Source organism: Populus trichocarpa, chromosome 17 (assembly GCF_000002775.5).
Source record: "Populus trichocarpa isolate Nisqually-1 chromosome 17, P.trichocarpa_v4.1, whole genome shotgun sequence".
Taxonomy (NCBI): Eukaryota; Viridiplantae; Streptophyta; class Magnoliopsida; order Malpighiales; family Salicaceae; genus Populus; species Populus trichocarpa.
This window is the reverse complement of record NC_037301.2, coordinates 2,597,227-2,621,707: the sequence shown is the minus strand read 5'-3', so window position 1 is coordinate 2,621,707 and position 24,481 is coordinate 2,597,227. Positions and strand designations below refer to the sequence as shown.

Sequence of the window (24,481 nt, the reverse complement as noted above, 5' to 3'; positions counted from 1 at the left end):
CAAATACTTTGCAAACATAAATTTATTTTAAGATGGTTAGAAATTTTGTTAAATAAGTTTCATTTATTAAATGTGTGTTTAGTAATGTGATAGAAAGTTTTTTTTAAAAGTATTTTTTAATTGATGATATTTTTTCACAGAATTGTTTTTATTTTTGATACCATCAGATCAAAATTATAAAAAAATATTTTAAAAATATTAATTTAATATTTTTTTAAATAAAAAGTATTTTAAAAAATAAAAGATATGTTTATGTGATGGATAAGGTTTATTTAAAATTAATGGACAAAGAAAACACAAGTGCACAACAAGAACATTATCTAAAGTAGTAGGATACTCATCAATGGAAGACCAAGGAAAGTTTGATGTGAAAACTTGAAAAAATTGCCAACTTTGAGTAGAACTTGACATTTATATTTCCAACAAATTAGAAAATTATACGTCCATAAGTCAATACCATTGCGTTTTTTTTTAATGTCTATGGATAAAATAAATAGATATAAAAAATATATTTAATTAAAAAGAAAAATTAATTAATTAAATATTTTTTAAAATTAAATTTATGCACTTGTAAAATATTAAATAAAAAAAATAATGTTTTTTATATTTTTATTTATGTTTATTGTCTCTCTCTTCTATATAAGAAAAAACAGAACTTGAAGCTTTCAATCATAGTTTTTTGAAACCTGACCTAACCCGGGACCCGGTTGATCCGGGGCTAGAACTAGTCCGAGTTGAATAAAAAATAGGAAAATTCATGACCCGGTATGACCCGACGGGTTGACCCGAAAAACCCGGTCAAAAACCCGTTGACTTTTTTTTTTACTAAAACGACGTCGTTTTGATTTTTAAAAAAAATAAAGATTGATCTGGGCAACCCGGTGACCCGGTCAAAATCCGAAACCCGGACCTTAAACCGGATCAGGTTTAAAAACTATACTTTCAAGTATGTATGGATCTCAGCTCTCCACGTACTCCATCAATGAATTGAGGGTCTGAAAATAATTGGTACCATGTGAAAAGACAAAGGTTTAATTGTGTTTTTAGTTTATATAATTTCCATTTTGTCTCACTTTAGTCCCTTTACTTTTTTATGTCCTAATGTTGTCTTTTACTCTCTGATTTTGCCTTTGTTTCGTCTACCACTAATAATATTGAAAATGCGGTTGAAACCGTGTTTTTAAAAAATTTTATTTTTTTAGTTTAAAATTTATTTGTTTCTGTTTTTGGATCGTTTTGATATACTGATGTTAAAAATAATTTTTTAAAATAAAAAAATTATTTTAATGTATTTTTAAGCGTAAAGCACTTTAAAAAACAATCGTTATCATACTCTTAAACATCTATAATTACAAAAAAAAAAACATTATAGTATTGATGAATTGCGATCGTGGTTTGAGCCATGGAAGCGGAATGAATTTTAAAAAAATTGTTGGTCCGAAACTATATTAATTTTTATTTTAAATAAAATTAAAAATTAACATTGTCAAATTTAGATTGATTTGTTCAAATTCAACTAACCCAATCAAGTCAATTAAAAGAGTTTTTTTTTTAATTTTTTTTAAAAATAATTTTTTAAAAAATATATATATAAAAAAAGTTTAATCCAGTAACCCGCCACTTAAATTTAGTAACCGTATTCGATAATTAGGAGAAAAACTAGTCAAATCAATTTACGCCTATATATGCAGTTGTTCTACATTGCAAGGAAGAGGGTTGGTTCCCACCTCTAATAAAGCTTTAATTCTTAGCCATACAACACTCTTCGATCTTCTTTATCAACAGAAAAATTGACTTGGTAACCACTCAAGTCTCGACAACAACAAAAAATCATGGTTCATAAATTGCCTTCAAAGCATCTCATAAATTAAATTACACATTTTATTTTTATATTTGGAATTGTGTTTAATGCGTTTTAAAAATATATTTGATATTAAAAAATATTAAATTATTATTTTTTTTAGTGATTTTTAATGTTTTTAACATATTGGTATAAAATTTTAAAAAGATCTGACAAAAAGGTTATTTTAATATATTTTTAAATAAAAAATATTTGTGTATTTTTAATCTTGCTTAGAGGGTGTTTAATAGTGTAGTAGTAATTATTTTTCAAAATGATTTTTCTTATAAATACATCAAAATAATATTTTTTTTATTTTTAAAAAATTATTTTTAATATCAGCATTTTTAAAATTATCTGAAAACACAAAATAAAATTAATTTGATGTAAAGAAAAAAAATCAATTTCTTTTTTAAAAAAACTTTTAAAATACAAAAACAAAAGCTATATTAGTTTATTATGTTTCACTAATTTCTAGTGGATTCACGATTATCTCTAGCTCTGAATTGCCGAAACTGCACGTTTAGTACATATAATTGACCCCCCCCCCCCCCCCCCCCCCCCCCCCCGAGATTCTTTCCTTAAAGTACTTTTCTCAGCCACAAGTTCAAATTCTAGGCGTGGACGTGACAAAAAATTCTGATGGGAAGGATAGGACAATAAGCGAAGGGAAATAGTGACCATTTTGTCATGTAGAGGCAGTCATGTCATGTGCTAAAATCGTAAGCCACCATTTCATTTCCATGGAAATGAATGTGAACGTTGCTATATAGACGCCCCTCTTTCAATCCTTCTTTCTCTCCATTCCATACTGAGAGAGCTCCCAGAAATGTGTAGAGGTAATCAGGAGAGAAGTAACCAAGGCAGTTCTTGTAACAAGGAGGCTGTTTCACCTAATGCAACCTCAAGATTCGTTTGTTGTGAGCTATGTGGCTCGAGGGCAACATTGTATTGTCAAGCAGATCATGCATTTCTATGTCAAAAATGTGACGGATGGGTGCATGGAGCTAATTTCTTAGCCCTCAGGCATGTTAGAAACATGTTATGCAACACATGCCAAAATCTTACACAGAGATGTCTCATTGGGGCTTCAACTGAGGTGATGCTTTCAACTATTGTGAGTTGGAGAGAAAGAAGGGATCGTAATTCTAATCTTGAAAAGAAGTGCTCTGGATCACTTAAAAAGCCCTTTTCGTTTCTTTGATTTTTGTTCTTTCCTTCACCTTTTCTGTCCCTTTCTTCTTCTTCTTCTTCTTTCGTTTTCTGGTGTTGGGTCAAGGGTTTTTGTTTCTTGAGATTTATTGAAAGGGAGCACAAAATTGTCACTTGGATGGTTTTGGATGCGTATGAGAATGGTTACAAGTAGGTTTAAGTTGGTCACTTCTGTTATTTGCAGCATATCCAAATTCAGAGACCACAGCAGCTTTATTCCTGGAAAGAGGAGGGAGACACAGACAGGATAAATGGGTGATCAGAAAAAAAAATAGAAAAAATAGAGGATCCCTGAAATTGTTCTCCATGTAATCCTCATAAAGAAATTAAGTTATATCAGAAAATGTTTTTCTTTTCTTTTCTTTGGAGATTTTCTAATTTTATCACTTCTTTTCTGTACAGTTTTGCAAGTGTGTGTACATTCTATATATATATATATATATATATATATATATATATAGAATTACTTGTCTAATTTTCCTCAGCTTTTTTTGGAGGAAAATATCAACCAGAACTGTAATTCTTGTGGTGATTAAGACGTAGAGCACCTTCCATTTTTTTTGGTTTGGAGAGAAATGATCTGAACCATTAATCCATTCAAAAGAAGAACATGTTAAATTAAAGAACACAAGAACGAACTGTTTATAATGATTCAGGTGGCACTTTCCTATAAAATTCCAAGTGAGAAGTGCTTTTAAGCAGAAGCAGCATATTCTACACGTCATTAACAGCAGCAACCATCAACATAAATGGCATGACATCACATATAGGAGAGATGAAGAATGGTAGCTGTATCAGCATAAAGAGCATTATTATACGCATCATCACCTTATCATCTTATGTTATCTAGGTTGTGATCCATGAGACAAGATAATGTTTGTAGCTGTTATCTAGGTTGTTATGTTATGTCATAATTGTTATACACTATTAATGAAAATATTGATAATAAACACAAAAAAAGATATTTATTTCGCATAGAGAAAGTTTTGTGCGCTTAAATATATCATGTGCATCAAAAATTTATATGCATTATTTTTAGGAATCCAAAAAATACATGTAAGGGTTTGTTGGGATAAAATTGGATAAACCAGGATCAAAATCTATATTAGGCTGAAATTCCAACTATTTGGGCTGGAATTCCAACAATTTAGGTTGACCTAATTATCTGTGAAATCCTAGCAGTTAGGGCCATACTTAAAAGTGTGTTTGGTATTGCGGTAGCTGTTGTGGTTGTGATTTGAAAAAAATTGTTTTATAAAAAGTACTTTTAGTTGAGGTTAGTTTGAAAAAATAGGTGTTTGGTTAAAACTGTGGTTGAAATTGAGATTGAAGAAAAGGTAGTTTAATGTGTTTGGTTAGGAATGCTTTTGAAATTGAGGTTATAAAATAATTTAAAAATATATATATTAATATTGATGGTTTTAAATTTAAATATTGTAGAATTAACTACTCCTATTACATCATGAAATAAATAATACTTTATATAAAATATTTTTTATTATTCCATTAAACTATTTATAATTCCATTACATATAAAATTCAGCCGATAAGAACTACAATTTTCATAATTTTGTGAGCGTGTAATAAAATTAGATAAAATATTATCAGGTATAAAATTGATATTACAGTGCGAGTGAATTTAATTCACTCTATACTAGTTTTTTTATAAAAAAACTGTTAAAAAAATTAACACACTTTAAAAAAAAAACTAAACTAAACTGTTCACGTGAACAGTGCAATTCACTCGTGAACCACAGGTTGAAACTTGTAAAAAAGCAGTATTTTACTGCTTCCAAAAAATCATGGTCCTGCCGCATATAAATGGTGGGACCCATGTGTTTTGATTGTTTAACAATATGTAACCAAACGGCTATTTCGTGTGTTTTTAAAGAAACGCGAACGCTAACGCGTAGCCAAACGGGCTCTTAATTGGTTAGAGAATTGTTTTTTTTTTTAATAATGTATTATCATTTGCCCTCCAAGTCTTTCAAACAATTATGTTTGGAAGACCTTAACTAGTAAAAATAGAAGAATAAAATACTATGTTACCTTCATTTGCATAAAAAAAATATTACCTTTAAGCAGAAGCAACATATTCTACACGACATTAACAACAACAACTATCGACAAAAATGGCATGACATTACATATAAGAGAGATGAAGAATGGTAGCTGTATCAACATAAAGAGCATCAATATACATATCATCACGTTATCATCTTATGTTATCTAGGATGTGATCCATGAGACAAGATAATGTTTGTAGTTGTTATCTAGGCTATTGTGTCATGTCATAATTGTTATACACTATTGATGAAAATGTTGATGATGCGCACAAAAAAAGATATTTATTTTGCATAGAGAAAGTTTTGTAAAAAATTATGTGCATCAAAAGTTATATTCGTTACTTTTAGGAACTCAAAAAATACATATAAGAGTTTATTGGGATAAAATTGAACAGACTGGGATCGATGTCTATATTAGACTGAAATTCCAATTGTTTGGGCTGGAATTCCAACCATTTAGGTTGGCCTAATTATATGTGAAATCCCAGCTGTTAGGGCCATACTTAATTGGCTAAAGATTTTTTTAAAAAAAATAATGTATTATCGTTTACCCTCCAGTCTTTCAAACAATTATGTTTGGAAGACTTTAACTAGTAAAACGGAAGAATAAAATAATTAATGTATAAATGTTATATTTATTTGCATAAAACAAATATTACCTTGTGGTTTTTGTTAATATAAGAGTTTTTCTTGCAACGATAGGAGGTTTTATCAAGTTCTAGTACAAAAATTTTTTATCTAAAAAATAAAAAATTCTTTGTGATCATAAGATCAACTTTAAAGTATCGTATAAGGGGCTATCATATTTTAATGAAGATCTTGTGATGGATATTTCAATAGAGATGTGGAGAATTTAATGGAGATCTTGTCATGAAGATTTCTTATAGAGTCATAGAGATTTTAATGGAGAAATGAAGATATTGCCACAGAGATTTTACATGGACCCATGAAGAAACTTATTGCTTTTATTCAAAAACTTTAAAAGATGGAGATACAATCTTGAGAATCATTTGATCTCGGGTAATGTATCATAAGGGTTTTTTCATGTTTATTCATGTCATATCTCCTTCTTCACTTATTGTTGAAGGTATCCTCTGAAGATCAATCTTCGAATATTTTTTTTAAGGCATGACATTCTTCAGTGTTGTAATTATGATCATGGTAAAAGTGATATAATTTTTTAGGATTTCTCATGTTCGTGTCACTTTTCATTTACAAAATACTTTCATGAAATGTCACAAACATCTTAACAGGTGTTGTGGTAAGAGATATGGTCAAGAGCTCAGGTAATGTCAGGCGATCACAAATTTGTCCCTTGGTCTCTTTTTGGATGAATGTCTTGGTAGGAAATTGATAGTGGTGTGGAGATTCTGCTTTTTGAAAATGAGTATCCCTATTTGGTAATACTTGCTTTTTCTACTTGAATATGATTCTTCTTTACTTATTTTACATTGAGGAGAGTTTTGTTAAGGAATGTATACAAGGATTTCTATATTGGTTGTAGACACCACTAATTAGGACCTTGATGGAAATTGGTTATAGTAGATTTTTTATATTTAGTATTTTCTCGTCTAGAGATAAGCTCTAGCGCTTTTGTCTTTTTATTGGTGATGGAAAAGAGCTCAAATGTGCTTTTTTTTAGTCGGAATATATAGTGTTAAAATGAGAGATGAGCTTAACGTGGAGATCATGAACAAGGATGGAGCCAAGTTCAAGGTTGTTAAACCATACCCTGACATATCTATGAAAAGTTATGGGGAGAACTTTGCACATAGTATCACTCTTTTATATTATAGGTTCTAGGATGCTTCTAATGTTTTATACCTTGGGATTTGTAAGGCATTCATAGTTATCCAGATTGGCCTTCATGTTGATATAGTGTTTGGAGAGATAAGTGTGTAACAATGTTAAGAGTCTTTTGTTGATGGGAATGATGTTTGTTCTTATAAGGTTGTACAATCACTAATCTTTTCTCGAGTCTAGGTTTTTTCATCGGGGAGCATGCTAGTAAGAGTTGTAGGAGGATTGATGGACATGGACATGTATGTGGCTAAGATCTATGGAGGATTGTTCTTCATATAGTGAGAATTGCTCCTTTAAAGAGTGGGAGTATTGTGCATACTTTCCATGTCATTTTGTCATGTTCCTTTGTAAAATTAAAGTTATCTTTGTATATATGGTATGTGTAACGGAGCTATATGTTGAACTTTTTTGATGAAATGAAAGAGTGTGATGTTGTTTTTATACGGCTAAAACAACATTGTTGAGCGCTTATATGTTGAGACTTTGGATAGTTGTTAGAGAGCTGGAGGGGCTGGAGTTTTTGTGGTAGAGAGATAAGTTATTACTTGTTATCCTAAAATTTTGTCAGCCATGGAAACATTTGATGGGTGGGAGAGAATGAACTAGATTTTGTTCAATTTCTCATGGATGATGCCTCTGATAAAGTAAAAAAAAAAAAAAAAACTTTAGACAGAAATTGAATTTTTCATGGTTGTACTGTTAGTTTAACTAGGCTTGACAACGAGTCCACGAGCTTTCCTCCAAAACAAGTCTCATATTGGAACAAAGAACCCTTTAATTTTTAAGTTAATAAGTGTAAGAGGAGTGTAATGTGTATCAAAAGAAATGTAAGAGAAATATATGTATGAAGAAAAAAAAATCTATGGCATATGCCTAGAATGGCATAGTTGGATTTTATGGTTGGAATATGAATGTATATTGTTCGGCCTAGTTTTTTTATGGCTAAATGGAGTTTTGGCTAAGGATGAGATCTTGATTTTATCTAGTGATTGAATGTATTTATATACTTTTTTCATGGTAAAGGAGACATTATTGGTGTAGAGATTGATGTTCTACTATTGACTAGCCATGATGGCTTTGTTGGTTGTGATGTCATGACATCATTATTGTGTATTATTGGTGGAAATGTTGATGATGACTTTGTCAGATGTGATGTCATGACATCATTGTTATGCATCATTGATGGAAATATTAGTGATACAATGTTATTAGGTTAAAAAATAGTGTCTACTCTATATAGAAAAAGATGTGCAAATGTAGAAAAAAAAATTGTGCATAAAAAATTTATAAATTATTTTTAGTAAGCTAAAAAAACACATAGAAATGTGTGTCGGGATATAATTGGATAGATCAAGGTTGGTGTCAATCTTGAGCTGAAATTCCAGTTGTTTGGGTTGGTCCAACGAATGAATTTTTTTTTTTTTTAATTTGAGTATTATCAAGGTGCTTTCGTATCATTTTGTCATGCCTTAGTCTAACAGTGGAATAAACCATGCCTTTGCATCTACTTTCTTGTAGAGTTCTGGGAATGAATAAATAAGATACTAAGGTGTTTAAAGCTAAGGGCTGCAAATGTGCAGCAAATTGAATACCGGAGCAACGAGCAGAAGTAAAAATTGACATGTATTATTCTGAGAAATGAAATTCACTTTCCCTTTATTTTAACCAGACAACTTTAACTAAAACAAAATTCATTACATTGAACAGAGAAACTGGAAGATAGTATGCATCTACAGCGCCCAAAATTGACTGCCAGTAAGGGTGTTTCCTTAAGGCAAGTTGGTGGAGGAGGTGGAAGAAAACCTAAAGAGGGTCTCCAATAGAAGAAGCTTAACAAGTAGTGATGGTTGTGGCAGCTCAGTTCTTGTCAGGAATGTGAGCAGCTTGTCCGACTCAAAAAATCCAGGGGAATACTAGTGCTATAGATCTGCCATTGCATGCCAAAAACCAGCTTGATTGGAACATCCCCCTCAAAAAAAAGAGATCATACACAAGGAAAATTATGCATCAACATAAGAAGTGGAAAGTATATCACCTTTTTATTTCATTTTCAGTATTCACTTGTAAGGAAAGGGATAACGATTCAGTAATCTGGCTCAGAAATTGCTTGACAGAAGAGGGTCATAATCTTATGCTTCCCCAGCTTTAACAAATCTACCTTTTACTCGTTTTCGAGTATCAGCCCTGGCTTTACGAGAGGCATATCTGATTTGCTTTCTGAAACTGCAATAACATGACAATTGAGTGAATCTCTCAGAGTTGAAAGTAAGCATAATTTGTTATAGAAAAGACCACAAAGATTTTTGAAGCACTTGCGTTCGTGTCTTCTTCTTTTCGTTGTATCTCATCTTAGCCTTGTCTCTTGCGTGTGGAGAGCTAGCATCCAAATGTGATTCCCATGGTGATTCACCAGTCAGAAATATTGGCGATAATCCACAATCTTGATAATCAGCAGCACTACTTTCACCAATTATGTTGGATAGTGAAAGCGACATGCTTGGATGAACTTGTCCAGTACCAGCAGGAAATCCTAGATGGAGGTTTCTGCTGCAACTAGGATTTGTAAACATGCTGCAATTAGCATTACTACTTATGTTCTGTATTGCACTAACAGGCCCAGAAACACAAGATGATTGGAAGGCAACACAATCCTGTTGTCCCGATGATGACACCTGAAAAAGCACACACATAATGCAAATTAACATCTGACTACCTCAGATTAGTGTGAAATGGAAGGAATAACTAACATGCATGTGATTGAAGATGGCTTCAGAGGAAAATTAGAGTCAGAGAAAACCTCTATAGCATTCTCGATAGGGCCATTAGACTCGGTAACTGATAAGTTTTTCTCCATTAACATGCAATCTTTTCCTACATCCTCAAACGGATATCTGTTATGACTTTCTGGACAGCCAAATATTCCATCACTGTTTTCGAAGTCCAATGGTATGTCATCCATGTTGAGACCTTCACAGAGATCTTCACCATCAGAAAGTCCAATATCCTTAAATATGGAACAACCCTGCTGCTTGAAAAGGTCTGCTTAAGTTAGGTTTAACCAGCTTTTCCTTGTGAATGAAGCAGCTAAGAAAAGATCAGTGTGAAAGGTTACCTTCGGCAGGTTTGACACCTCTGGCAACAGAGGCACTTGATCTGTAGAACAAGGCATGTAGGTAGGATTCGGCATGATAACGCTCGGCGGCCCCCTCCAGGATTCAAGCTTGGAACAAGATTCTAGTTCATTCAACTTGCCAGTAATCAAGCCAAACGATCCCTCATTTTCCCCTTGTTCCAACCAACTAATGCAATTCTCATTTATTGGCGCAGAATTCAGTGAATCCCGTCCTGAATCAAGGGCTCCTGAAGAAGGTCCCTGAAGAACCGATGACCAAATCTTCGGAAACTCGGCCAAAGAGTAACAACCTGTATAACAATTCAACGCCCGAAGCTGATGCCCTAAGATTGAACATCCATTTGCTCTGCAATCACAGCCTTGACAAACAGACATCTTTTCATCTAAGCACCGTGCCATTGCAGGCTGTGAACTGCACTTATCGCATAGCAGCGAACGCGGATGCCTTCGCGACAAAAAATTAGCCGAATGCACGCATCCATCACAGTGCAGGCACAGCTTTGCTGAATCTGGTTTACAGTAAACTACTGCCCTTGCCACTCCACAAAAATCACATACAGATTCCATGCTTCCTTCTCTTCTCTCCTGTAAACTAATTACCAACCAATTATTTCTCCTAACTGCACTACCTAAGGCTAAAACTTGTGGCGGAAATTCGGCCTTTTTTGTTTTAATCTTGAAACCATAGATGACAGGTCCCCTAATCCTTCACCATTTCTAAAACAAGCAGCAAGAACGTACAAAATAAAAAATAGAACACATAACCATTTAAATCACAGAAAAAAAAGGTCACCAATCTCCACAAGAACAGTCTTCAAGACTAATCTAATATCATTATCAAAAAACTAGATTAACATTATTACAATCATGTAACTAAAACACTGAACATTGAACATATTTAATAACAGTGTGAATGAAAGGCACTTACCGATAATAAAAAAAAAATTGCTGAATTTCCGCCTCTAACTTGATTAAATCAAAGCCAGTCTGATTTCAAGAAACTCGGAATCCATTAATCGAAGCACAGAGTGATTAATTAACAAAGATGATGATCAATGAAGAACTCTAGCAATATTGTTACTTGATTTGTGACACGATACAGAAATTAGGTGGTCTGTTATTTAATCACGTTTTGCCTAGGATTAGTGGGTGTTCAACACGTGTCAGAATGTGGGCTTAAAGAAATGATTCTATGCGGACATGTACACGATTAATTAGGGGAAGGATTTATTTTGGCGTGGTCAGGCTTGTTAAGCGGGGTCCAAGGACTGGAATGGCAAGGTGTTGTAAATGGGTGTGAAATGAGGGTGGGTTTGGTGGCAAAATGGGTCACAAAGAGATTGCCAAGTCAGCCCTCAAGATACGCTTTAGGTAAATTTCTGTTTAACATTGTGGTAGGCTGCTAGATAGATTTGATCAAGTTTAAAATTCAAGGCAAGAACATGCATGGTCTTGTCTTGCAAAAAACCAACTCAATAAATAGAAAGGAATTTTCAGCATGAAAGGGTATGTATATTTTATCCAAAGATGTCATTTTGATAATAATTAATTCAAAACAATAATTACTACTATTAATATTTTGTTATTTTATTATCATCAGAATCATAATCATTATAAATTTTTAAAGTTAACAAGATGTTCATTATAATTTCAAAATCTCAGGATTGTTGTAATTTAACCTATGAAAAAAAACCTACTTAAAATCACTCCAAAACCTCTTTTCTATAATTATTGATTGCTCTAGATAAAATTTTAAATTAAAAGCAGAAAATTAAATGAGAATGAGATAATTTGATAAAGATATAAATAAAAAACAAATCTAAAGCTTAATTACCAACAATAAAAAAAACATTGAAGGATGAACTAGAAAAAAGTTTTTTTAAAAAAATAACAAAAAAAAAAGCTAACTCGAGTTCTATGGAAAAAACTAATTGATCCCTGATCAATATGATAATAACATATTGATCCTATAAAAAAGATTGTTTTGTCTATAATTTTTAATTGAATGTTTTTGTTTGAGAATGATAAAATATTTATTTTACTATTTTAATCCACACTATAGTGGTGGCATGTGTCTTAGTGCATAGAAAAATACTAATCCCTATTAGCTTTGTTCTTTATTAATATAGTAGATAATTTGGTGAGATTAGCCATTTAGCATGCCAGTAAAAGAAGGATTGATTTGAGTGAGTTTTATGGATTTTGATTTAGGCATTTCAAACCTTTTTAAGTTCAAATAATTCACTAATAAAATTAATGCTTGGACCAGGGTCCAAGATTCAATTAACAAGAGGTCAAATGATTATGAGCATGGAATATCCTAAAAACAAAAACAAAGTTAAACAATGAATAATGAAATATTATTAATTATAAATAACTTACAACAAAGGGTTACCAAATAAATGAGCCCAAAACCTAGCCATAATGAAAGTATCACAGGTTTCAAATTCAATTTTGGTAAAAAAAAAATTATTTTTATTATTTTTAAGTTCCTAATTTGTGAAGGAGAGGGAAAGTTTTGTCGAGTTCCAGTGTAGAGAAAGAAAATCATTGTTTTCATATATTTCGACCACCAAATCGATTTATTTTGGTGTCCACGGGTCTATTTTGAAGAGAGTAGCTCAATGGTGGTTGCTTAAATTGGTTTTATAGGTGTTTTGAGGGTGTTTGTTAGTTTTTTTTTTTTTTGTTAAAATGGGTTGTTATGGGAAAATTAGTTAGCCCTAATTTTTCAGCAACCACTATGATAGCTGGAATCTGGATAAACAGACGATATATTATCTAATTTTTTTAAAAAAAATAGAAATGGATGAGAAGTTGTTCGTCCTTTAACAAGACAAAAACAAAAATGCAAGGCCCATGCATGTGGGTTTGGGCTATTAGGTCGATGTGCTTGGGCTCTTTTTTAGTGACCCAAACACACTGGGCCATTAGGCCAGCACACTTGGGCTCTTTTTTAGGGCATTTTTTGTAATTTTTTATATTCTTTTTTTAGTGCATAATAAATTTAAGAGAAAAAAAATTATTAGACCTAGTTTGGTTCTTGGCATAAATCAAAGTTTTGGCAGGTTAAGACAAAATATTAGTCTTTTGTTGTTTAATGCATTTTCCCTTTATTTTTTTTTATTAAATTGCAATTTAACATTTTTTTGTCATTATTGTTTTTTTTAACTTATAAAAGTGCAATCTCATCATTTTTCAGCTACCAAGCATGCATTTCCATTATCACTTGAGCTTGTTTATGTTTCTCAGACTCTCAACAATCATAAATGGAGAGAAGCTATGTCCATTGAGTTTAATGCTTTATTGAAGAATGGTACATGGGAATCGGTACCAATAATTTCTCAATAAAATCTTGTCAGCTGCAAATGAGTTTATTCATAACAAAACGAATGAAGTAAACCCAAAATATCTCGGCTAGAATTTGAGCGAGAAACCTGGAATGATCCGAGTTCCCGAGCAAGATGACTATTTTATTATGTTTTTTTTAAATAGTACAAGGTAAACCAACAATCTAGATCGAAATGGAACGAAATTGACAATCTTACGTTACAATGCTATTTTTTATTTTCTTATATTGTTTATGTTCAAAAGTTCGCTCCAAGTTGACTTCATGGTTGTAATAACTTGGGAATTTTAGATGGAAAAGACAAAAAAAAATTGTATGAGTAATTATAATGAGCCATGATTGAGGGGTAAATTAAGTGTTAAGCTCATTGTATTTTGATTTTCTGATGAACCTTGGCGCCTTATGATATTTCTTGTTATAATTTGCTTGTAAAACTCTTTGGTCGGTGTCAAAAACCTCCCAAATTTAATTCTGACTTTACTATCATAAAAAATAATTTGTAGTATGATTGTGAATACCAGGTTCAACCCAAGTGAAAGTTTACTAGGTCTTCCTACAAGATGTTGAAATCAAAAAGTATGGGAGGAATTGCATAAAAAAATTAAATAAACAAAATTCTAAAAATAAATTGATATATCGTTAACTCAGTTCATGGGTCTGTACATTTATTTCTATAAATCTATTGATCATAGAAGTAAAATAAATATCCTTTTAATTAAAGCAAATAATTTTGATATCCTTTAAAGCTAAAAGGAATCAAGGATATTATCAATAAATTAATCAGACAAAGTTTTTTAATCAATTTGTTACCATCCTGTCAATTTAATATTGAAAAGTAAGGACTCAAAAGTAGATATCAATGGAAGTCCTACTAATACCCATTAGGTAGAGTATCAAAAGTGTTTGAGTATAAAAGAATACATAAAAATATTACATCTCTAAGATCTGAGATCAAATCATAAATATAAAAATGAGATGGATCTACTTGATCAATCCCAAACATGTCCTAAAATTTCTGAACAAAAAAAAAAAGATCAACTCTTACTATTTGGTTAACCAGTCGGCCGAAATCTACCAACTAGTCAATCGAACTAGCCAGGCAAACCGGTTGATCAAAATTCACCAACTGATTGACTGAAGTCAAATAAGCTAACTGGTCGAATGGTTGATCACGATTTTAGATTCCCAATCCACTAGTCTCCCAACAATGGTAGGTCCCAAATTCTAACTCAAAACCCAACATAATCAACCCATAACAATTAACCTATAACACTTCAATTAATCCATTAATCTAACCTTAAAATATAAACTTCAAAACCCTAAACCTTATCAAAACAAAAATCAAAGCTAATTACCACAATTACACATTAAAGCATAAATTTACCAAACACTTAGTTTCTCCAATCCTTTTCCTTTTCCTTTATCTCTTTCTCTTCTTTCTTTTTATTCTTCCATCTCTCTCTCTTTCTCTCTAATTTTAGATTTTTTTTCTTTAACCCATCCTATTTATACTTATCAATAGGTTGTGCAATTACCTCAATGCCCCTCATGTCTTTATACTTAAAATCTAATCCTTAAAGGGTATTGTTGTCATTTCCTATTAAATTTCTCTTTTATTTCAAAATATTACAACTATGTTAAGTTTGAAAGTAATGTGAGGCACACTGTTTTTATAGAAATATTTTTTTAATTAAAAATTTATTAAAATAATATTATTTTTTTATGTTTTTAACATGAACACATTAAAAATGATTAAAAAATATCTAAAAATATTAATTTAATATTTTTTAGAAAAAATTTTAAAAGCGAATTGAACAGTAAAAACAAACATATTCTCAAAGTTGCCAATCTATAAAATTTATCAAAGAACGAAGATTTAATTAATAGATCATATATACAAATACATTTTTATTCTTATAAAATATCACGACCTTTCTACAAACACCTCAAATAGAAAAACTTCAAATATAAACTTTATTAATAAAATATCTTAATTCATATATAATTTCTTAATATATAAATTATAATTAATAGCTTATAATAATATGAACAACCTTTAATAATGAAACTCTAAATAATGATACCATTATTTATAATCGATTGATCATCTTCAAATCATACATTTTCTTGCACCAAAACAACATGCTATTTTTATTAGAAAATTGACTCTCTTGCTCTTAAAATCTATTTGCTTGAAAAAAAATATTTACAAAAAAGAATGAGTTCTGTAACAGGAATAAAAATATATGTATATTTTGTACTTATCACTCTCATATAAAAGCATAAGTCAAACTTGTATGTATATGTGTGTATTACTCATTGATGTATTACCTCATATATATATATATATATATATATATATATATATATATATATATATATATTGAACATTATTTATTTACTGAGTTATTGAACTCACTCACTCATTACTTATCATTTTCAGGCTTATAACTTTGTTAATAAGTTGTTTTAATTTTGTTGATTTACAAAACCTATTCTTTTGTTGTAATTAACATTATTTCATTATGTCTAGTTAGAGCTCACAATTATGGAATTTGTTATAACTTTTGTATTAAGATGTTGATTTATATTATGGGCTTAAGTTTACGTTATCATTGTTGCATTTAACTTTAATTAAGTTAATAAGAAGAAAACATTTGTATGTACTTGAAGGGATCTTGTCTATATATCATAATGGATCTGGAAATCAAGTTGTGACAATAGTTATCTCATTTGGAATATGTGGTTGTCACGTCCCGATCTAGTCGGTTTTTGGGATGTGAAAATGGTTATGTCATTTGCCCCGCATTAATTTCAAACTTAACATAAAAGTTTGTTTTTGGTTTCTAGCGTTCTAAAAAAATATAGGGCAAAAAATATTTAGAAAAATAGCACAGTTTAGAGAGTCACATATGGCATCTATGATTCACAAGTCGTAAGTATCATCTACGACTCTTTTAAATTGCAATTTGAAAGAAACAGGATTAGATTAGGAGAGAGAAGAGAGAGAGAGAAAAAAGAAATAAATAAAAAGATTTCGGAGGCACACCGAAACTCTAATGATAACACAACCAATATTGTTGAAAAGATCGCGACGAGACAAATTTAACAATACCAAAAAAGGTCACTGAAGGTGACCGAAGTGGGACACACGAGCAGCCTAAAAGCAAATAAGCCCCGACACCTTTGGACGACTTGTGTGACCCACTTCGTTCACCATTTTTTACATTCTTTGATGTCGTTGGATTCGTCTTGTCGATATTTTTTCAACGGTATTGGTGGTATCGTCATCGGAGCTTAATTGTGCCTCCATGATCGCTTTATTTTTTTTTTAAAAATATATTTTGCACTGTATTATTATTATTATTATTATTATTATTATTATTATAGCTTGCTAGAGTACAAAAATACTTCTAATACTTCTAGCATAGTTATCTCCTTTGGACGGCGTGGCTGTCGCGTTGCGGTCTGGTCAGTTTTCGTGACGTGACAATGGTCATGTCATTCCCCCCATCCAGAGGGCCCCATATTCTGTGGAGTGGTGGAAAATGTAGCTGAAAAGTCAATTGACGATGCCCTGTGGAGCCTGAAACCGTATTCTGCTGACGTCACAATACAACGATCTGAAAGGGCATGTAATTCAATAGGAAAGGTACTTTGGGAGATTTCTTCCAACATCTATTCTTCTTGCTTTTGACAATTCTTCTCGGATGGACATAAACTTGCGGCAGGGATTCAACATTATTGACAGTAACAACGATCCAAGAAGAAAAGAATTTGCAGTAATATCTTGGAGAGAGATTTGGAGAAAATAATGGAGCGGAACCAGAACATAAAGCAGTTCAAAGGCCAAACAAGACTACCAAAGTTTGCCATCCCTGATCGTTATGACCTTCACCTCAAACCTGATCTTTCAGTCTGTACCTTTTCTGGCACCATATGTATTAACCTTAGAATCATTGAACCCACTAAGTTCGTTGTCTTAAATGCTCTTGAACTCAATATCCATGGAGTCTTGTTCACTGACTCTCAGAACCAAGTAAATAATCCTTGCTTGATCATAGTATCTGATGATGTTCTTTAGATTAATTTGGCATCAGGCTTTCTTGATACCATTTTGTTTCTTGATATATATTGCAGCAGCAGTTTAGTCCATGTGATATTGTTTTGGATGATGATGATGAGATACTTATGCTGGTCTTTGAAGAAGCACTTAATGCTGGCGATGGAATCCTAAGGATTGACTTTTCTGGGATTCTTAATGAGCATTTGAGAGGGTTCTACAGATGGTACGTACTCTTTTTCTCTCTGTCCTGTCTTGGATGAACTTAATTATAAATAAGTGAACCTGTGCTGTAAATGATTTTCACCGAGAAGCTAGAAGAAGAGAACTGAAGCCTCCACTACACAAATATGCATCAAGATAATTGGACCTTAACTCCTCTATGCTTGTCAACAGTATGCAAGAAAGAAAAGAACACCCTTTTCTGCTAGCTCCAGATAGCTTCATTGCCAAGAAGGAAGTAGTCGCTTCAGTTGAGAACTAAAACAATTATTTTGTCACTGGCTCTGAGTTCCCAAAATATGGGAAATAAAATTAGTGGAATCACAACTTGTCAATTCTATTTACTTTATCTTTTGCAGAAAAAGCAAAGAGTATAAAAGGATTATAAGTATATACCACGGTATCTGAAACTTCTTTCCAACAAAACCAAAAAAGAGAAGAAGAAGAAGAAGAAGAGGATTTCTATTTACTGTACATTTCTCTGTTTGATATTTGATCTTAATAGTACTTACATGGATGGAGAAGAGAAGAAGAATATGGCAGTTACTCAGTTTGAAGCAGTGGACGCAAGGAGGTGTTTTCCATGCTGGGATGAACCTGCGCTCAAGGTATTAAAATTGTATGCTGCATGCATTTTTCGGAACAAGCCTGTTGAATTCACATGCAGATTTATTATTATTGTGTAATGGTAATTTTGTGCATTAATCTTTCTTCTGTGCTGCACATCTGATGACTGAATTTCGTTGATCTGTTATTACTGATCTTGCTGAGCAGGCAACGTTCAAAATAACCATAGATTTGCCGTTGGAGTTGATAGCTTTGTCTAATATGCCAATCATCGATGAAAAGCTTACTGGGAATGTCAAGACTGTTTATTTCGACGAGTCTCCTCTCATGTCAACTTATTTGGTGGCTGTTGTTATTGGGTTATTCGACTATGTTGAAGACACGACAGCTGATGGTGTGTATGCACATCCGAGGCCATGTTCTGTTGTGTTAGAAAATCGCATTGTTTTATTTTCACAAATACTATGAATGTTACAACCTTGCATGTCTCTGAATGGGTCATGCATGCAGGGGTCAAGGTTCGTGTGTACTGTCCTTTGGGTCAGGCTAACGAAGGGAAATATGCTCTAAGTATTGCTGTCAGGGCACTTGATTTATTTGCTGAGTAAGTGATTTGCATTCAGTTAATGGTTGTGAGGAATTCTTTTTGTTCGTGTGATTGTATGAATGAAACAAATAACACACACAGGGCATCGATGTTTTTCTGGAGAACAGTAATCAAAATAGATACTTGTTAAATTGATATGCTAACGTGGCGATGGAGTTTTTTCAGGTACTTCTCGATGCCCTACCCGCTTCCTAAGCTGGATATGGTTGCTGTCCCTGAATTTTCTGGTGGAGCCATGGAGAATTATGGTCTTATAATTTATCGTGAAAATGAGTTACTATATGATGATCTGCAGTCTACAGCTGCTAGAAAGCAGATAGTAAGTAAAGCAGCGAAATTGCTTTTAGCTTTATTACTGCTGTTTGAAAATTCAACTTGCTTTCAGCATCATCTTTTCTCTCCGGAGATTTATGATGCATCCAGAATACAATTTTCCCTGAAACCATACTTCCATTGCTTCTAAGGAAATGGGAGTTTAACCTTGCTTCCATTGCTCCTCCTCGTAAATCGCGATCTGTAAGGTGGAAGAAAGAGTTATTCTTAGGCTTTTATGTGTTCCTTTCTAAGAGAATTCTTTTTCTTCGCTGTAGATGACAATTGTTGTAATGCATGAAGTGGCCCATCATTGGTTTGGCAATCTAGTTACTATGGAATGGTGGACTCATTTATGGCTAAATGAGGGTTTTGCAACATGGGTAATTGAGTCTTTGAGATCTTTACCTTCCTCTTTGCTACAATTTTTATCTTCGTGACCACACCTGACCTGATTTCATATTTCCAGATTAGTTACATGGCAACAGATGGCTTGTTTCCTGAGTGGAAAATATGGACTCGGTTTCTTCAGCAAACAACTGGTGGCTTGCGTGTCGATGCTCTAGAAGGATCACATCCAATTGAGGTAGTGGGCAATTCATGGTTTTGCAAGAATTTGCTGTTTTTCATGTATGCTAGTTCAACAAATTAACTTATTGTTAATCCAGTATATCTGTCATGGCCTGAACTTTGAGTCCCTGGAACAGCAATGCAGGAGAGGTGCTATGGGATACTTCACTTGCGCTAAGTCTCATAACTTACATATCATAAAACAAATATATAAAAATTTTCACAACTTTCAAATATGGGTGTTACAGTATGATCAATAAATTAGTTTATCCTTTCTGGTATATGCATAAGCCATATAAAAGGTCGTGACAATGTACTGTTTCAAGTACAACTACACCACCCAAATAAGTTGTGTTCTTTAAAAGTCTTACTTTTCAGGTGGAGGTACACCAAGCTCGTTCAGTGAATGAAATCTTCGATGCAATCAGCTATAAGAAGGGATCAGCTGTTATCAGAATGTTGCAGGGCTATCTTGGGGATGACATATTGCAGGTGAGAGGTTATTTGCTAGTTTAGAGTCAATTCTCTATTTCTAGGGAGGATCATTTCAGCCAAAAAAGATATATCCTATAATGTTCTTAAGCAATGCATGAATGATTATAATGTGGATTTGTCATTCGATACTGGGAGCTTGTTTTGTTATGATTGCATTTCGTGCAGAGATTCGTTTAAGACCAGTCGAGACTACTTTTCGTTCCCAGTCTTCTCTCTGTAGAACGTATTGTAAGTCTGCTATGATGCATTAGGTGTCAAAATCTTTTTTTCCTAGATCAGCTTTGTCTCACAATTTTTTGGCGGTAGCTATTGGAAACCCTTTAAGTATGTTGCCAGCTCCTTCGATCATGGCCACGAATGGGATAAAATTACCTGCAAATGGTTCTGGATTTGCACGCTTTCCTGTAATATATAGATACTAAGATCACAAATCTACTCAATAATAAGGTTATAGTTCCCTGAGGGGTCATGGTAATCTAACAGTTGTGCTGGGTGGTAGGCTTGTCATTGTGAAGTTCTTACTTTTGCAGAAACTTTGAACGAGTACGGGGGAGTCAAGGGATTGGTATTTGATTGCGTTTCAGAATGTTATTTTTCTTCTGTAAATTAGAAAGCAACTTCCTATAGTTTACATGCTTAACCATTTGACTTCATTTTCAAACTAGAAAGCCTTGAGCTCATACATGGAAAAATACGCTTGGAAAAATGCCAAGACAGAAGATTTATGGAGCGTTCTTTCAGAAGAATCTGGTATTCAAGTGAACAAAATGATGGATTGCTGGACAAAGAAAAAAGGATATCCAGTCATTTCCGTAAAATCTGAAGACCACTTCTTAGAATTTGAACAGGTAACTTCTCGGTTAATAAGAAAGCATGAATTTGTTGCAGGGTTTTCCTTTTCACCAATAACTGTGGGGTTAGGACTCACTTTTTTTTTCCAAAATCTCTTGGAGGTGATCTCATATAAGTGAGGATATCTAATCCTGATTCGGTGTTTGCAGTCACAATTCCTGTCATCTGGTTTGCATGGTGAGGGGAAATGGATTGTTCCAATAACTTTGTTCCTTGGCTCTTACAACAGACGCAAGAATTTCCTGTTAGAGTCAAAATTTGAAAAGGTGGATGTATCTGAGCTCTTTTCATCTTCTGATGGGTATTCTGGCTCATTCAATGAAGCTAACGAGGAGAAATGTTCCGAGTTTGTATGGGTCAAAGTTAACGTTGAGCAGAGTGGTTTCTATAGAGTAAAATATGAAGATAAACTTGCAGCTCAACTGAGGAAAGCAGTAGAGAAAAATTGCTTGTTGGCAACAGATAAATTTGGTATGTATGGATTGTCGCTATTAAGCTCTAACTGCTGCATTAGATGATTATCTATCGATTGGCGCTCATCACAGTGTGGAAACATACACTTTCCTCATACGTGGATTCCTTTCCTACATACTATCATTACATTCGAAACAAACGAATCAGTTTCTTTTCCTTGCTAGCAATACTGTAGTTGGTGCAATTGATGAATCCCTATAACTTGAGCTGGGTGGCCCTAGGCGTACTTGTTGGCAAGAATACAACACGAAATTTTACTGAAGTCCAAGTCTTTTTCACATCATAAACTCAAAATTAAGTAGAATGACATCTATTTTAACACATTTTCAGGGGTTCTGGATGATGCATTTGCTCTTTGCCAGGCTTGTGAAATATCAATATCATCTTTGCTTTCTTTGATGGATGTATACAGAAAAGAGTTGGATTATGCTGTATTGTCAAAACTCATTGATGTAAGTTTACTGTGTGATTTGATTAATAGTTTAAGTTTCTTATGTTTGCTCGGACACCAGTGGCCATCTGACTCCCAAATAATTCACAAAACAGGTATGCTATAGTGTCGTTGAGATCTCGATAGACGCCATCCCAGATGCAGTGAATGAGTTGAAAACGTTTTTCATCAACCTCCTCCTATTTTCTGCTGAGTAAGTATTATTATTATTATGTAGTTGAAAATGTTTAATGAAAACCTTTTGGCTTTCTAAAACTTGCAATTTTTCAAGGGTCAGCTTGAACTCTTTCACCCTTGTGATTTCTTTTTCAGTCTTCTTGTAACCTTGTTTATAATAACATGCTTTGTTCTTTGTTACAAAGTTGTGTCATATATTGGACTAAGTTTCTTTCTGTGATATTTAAAAAGCCACATGTGTTCATTATGTCTTGCAGGAAATTAGGATGGGAATCGGTTCCAGGTGAGATCCACTTAAATACAATGTTAAGAGGAGATGTATACAAGGCCTTGGCTACCTTTGGGCATGATAAAACTCACAGTGAAGCAATGCAGCGGTTTGAATCGTTGTTAAATGACAGAGCCACACCTCTTCTTTCAGCTGATATAAGAAAGGTAAAACATAAACTCCAAGCAGGACAATTTCTCATGCTTATGTGAACCTCTTCAAATATGATAGTAGAGTATCCGGTTTCATTGCAGGCTGCGTACATTGCTATAATGAGGAATGCTAGCACCACAAATAGAAATGGTTTTGAGTCCTTGTTGAAGATTTTGAGAGAAGCCGATACAGTTCATGAGAAGGAACGTGTTTTGGGTAAGATTTGGTAGCGTTGAAGTTAAAATGGCGTGTTTGTTTTTCAGAAAAAAAAATAGATACATTACATGTCATATTTTTGACATTGCAGGATGTATAGCTTCATGTCCAGACTCGGAGATAGTTCTAGAAGTTCTGAACCTGTTGGTTTCTGATGAGGTATCCCACTTTCGCTTAGCAAATATAAATAACGACTTCCATTTTCTTACTGGTTTTAGTTCAGGTCACTGATTTTGTCTTAATATATTTTCAGGTTCGGGATCAGGACATCATCTATGGACTGCGTGGAATTAGCTTAGAGGGCCGCGAAATAGCATGGAGATGGTTGAAGGTATGCAGGAAATACTTAATTACTCGGGAAAGCATTATCAGTAGGTGTTATGAAGATACTAATATCCTGCATAATTCTGCTGTGGCATGCATTTGGTCTTTGATGCAGGACAACTGGGACCTAATCTTGAACAAATATGGTGATGGACTTCTAATCACCCATTTCATTAGAGATATCATCACACCAGTAAGTATTTTTTTTAATCAACCATATTTGGATGCAATTCATCATAGCTAATTCTTGGAAATCAGCCCAAAATCTTTCTTGAAGACAATGCTTGTATGCCTAGTACTTGAACATACAGAGGGATAGCTTTGTAGTGCCTGCATATCATCCCCAGCTATCAAGTTATGGATAAAATTCTCTAGCAATACCTCCTCTTGGTCCCTGCTTACAATGATATCATCCCAAGTTGTCAAGTTATGGGTCAAATTCCCCACTAACATTACGAAAACAACTAGGTGATTCGGACATAAGCATGCAGAGGAGAAGGCAATTGAATCTGAAATTTTTACGTCTAAAAACTGCATCTTTTCTTTCAGACATATGGCTGGTTGGTGACAATGTCATCCTTAAACTAATCCATGATGTGAAAAACATTTCCTGAAGTAGGGATAGGTTTTTGGTTAGTCAAATTGCAAGATTTATAGGACTAATCAATCATTGGTCTGATTAAATTAGTCTGGCAGTTCTGCAGCAATGAAAAGGCTGATGAAGTGACAGAATTTTTTGCTACTCGGGCAACTCCAGGGATTGCAATGAATTTGAAGCAAAGCATAGAGCAAGTAAGAATCAAGGCAAGGTGGGTTCAAAGCATAAAGCAAGAAAGTTCCCTTGAAGAAGTAATCTCACGACTAGCTTGCTAAGCATGATACCTCGTACAACTTTTGATTGTGTTTTGGTAACGTGGTGTGGATGTTCTTATAAAAGTGTGTTTGGATTAAAAAAAATATATATCAAATTTGATGTTTTTTTCAATAATCTTGATATTAATATATTTAAAATTATCCAATATTAACAATTTGATGTTATTTTAGAAAGCAGGCTTGACACACAATCCAAGATCCCATAGTATGTTTTTGCATGTCAGTGCAATAATTATAAGTTTTGTGCAACTGGTTTTTCATAAATTTATCCTTTGAAAATCCCACTGGCCAAATTTAGGTACATGTATGTTTTTTTTTATGTTGGTGCAAAAACCATTTAGTTTTGTGAAAAGTTTTTTTATAATTTTTTGCTTTAAAAAGCCCACACAACTTTAAGCAACTTTGGGGGTCTAAATGTATATTTTTTTGCATGTTGATATGAAAACAATAAGAA

General features: G+C 33.1%; 2 protein-coding genes across 5 annotated transcripts; one reads left to right on the top strand and one right to left on the bottom strand.

Moving 5' to 3' along the window:
- Positions 1–8,547: 8,547 nt before the first annotated feature.
- Positions 8,548–11,133, bottom strand: LOC18106997 (putative zinc finger protein CONSTANS-LIKE 11). Of its 2 annotated transcripts, XR_002978736.2 has the most exons (6): positions 10,983–11,133; positions 10,034–10,771; positions 9,719–9,946; positions 9,238–9,593; positions 8,957–9,144; positions 8,548–8,848 (listed from the first exon to the last, which is right to left on the bottom strand). XR_002978736.2 is itself a non-coding variant. In XM_024588928.2 (5 exons), exons 2-5 carry the CDS (start codon positions 10,619–10,621, stop codon positions 9,051–9,053), a joined length of 1,266 nt encoding a protein of 421 aa, XP_024444696.1. In that variant the 5' UTR covers positions 10,622–10,771; positions 10,983–11,133; the 3' UTR covers positions 8,548–9,050. The 2 variants fall into 2 exon arrangements, 1 of the variants encoding a protein (XP_024444696.1); XM_024588928.2 differs by having other exon boundaries at positions 8,548–9,144.
- Positions 11,134–17,088: 5,955 nt separating this feature from the next.
- Positions 17,089–24,182, top strand: LOC18106996 (aminopeptidase M1). 3 transcript variants are annotated; one of them, XM_024588292.2, is made up of 19 exons: positions 17,089–17,442; positions 17,544–17,692; positions 18,194–18,296; positions 18,463–18,649; positions 18,766–18,859; positions 19,028–19,181; positions 19,453–19,557; positions 19,644–19,760; positions 20,123–20,236; positions 20,905–21,087; positions 21,241–21,562; positions 21,896–22,017; positions 22,112–22,209; positions 22,451–22,628; positions 22,716–22,830; positions 22,922–22,989; positions 23,084–23,161; positions 23,270–23,347; positions 23,843–24,113. In XM_024588292.2, the coding sequence occupies exons 1-19, from the start codon at positions 17,218–17,220 to the stop codon at positions 23,879–23,881; spliced, it is 2,529 nt and encodes an 842-aa protein (XP_024444060.1). In that variant the 5' UTR covers positions 17,089–17,217; the 3' UTR covers positions 23,882–24,113. The 3 variants fall into 3 exon arrangements, with proteins under 3 accessions (XP_024444060.1, XP_024444059.1, XP_006372972.1); XM_024588291.2 differs by having other exon boundaries at positions 17,090–17,442; positions 17,547–17,692; positions 23,851–24,182; XM_006372910.3 differs by having other exon boundaries at positions 17,091–17,442; positions 23,851–24,182.
- Positions 24,183–24,481: the final 299 nt, after the last annotated feature.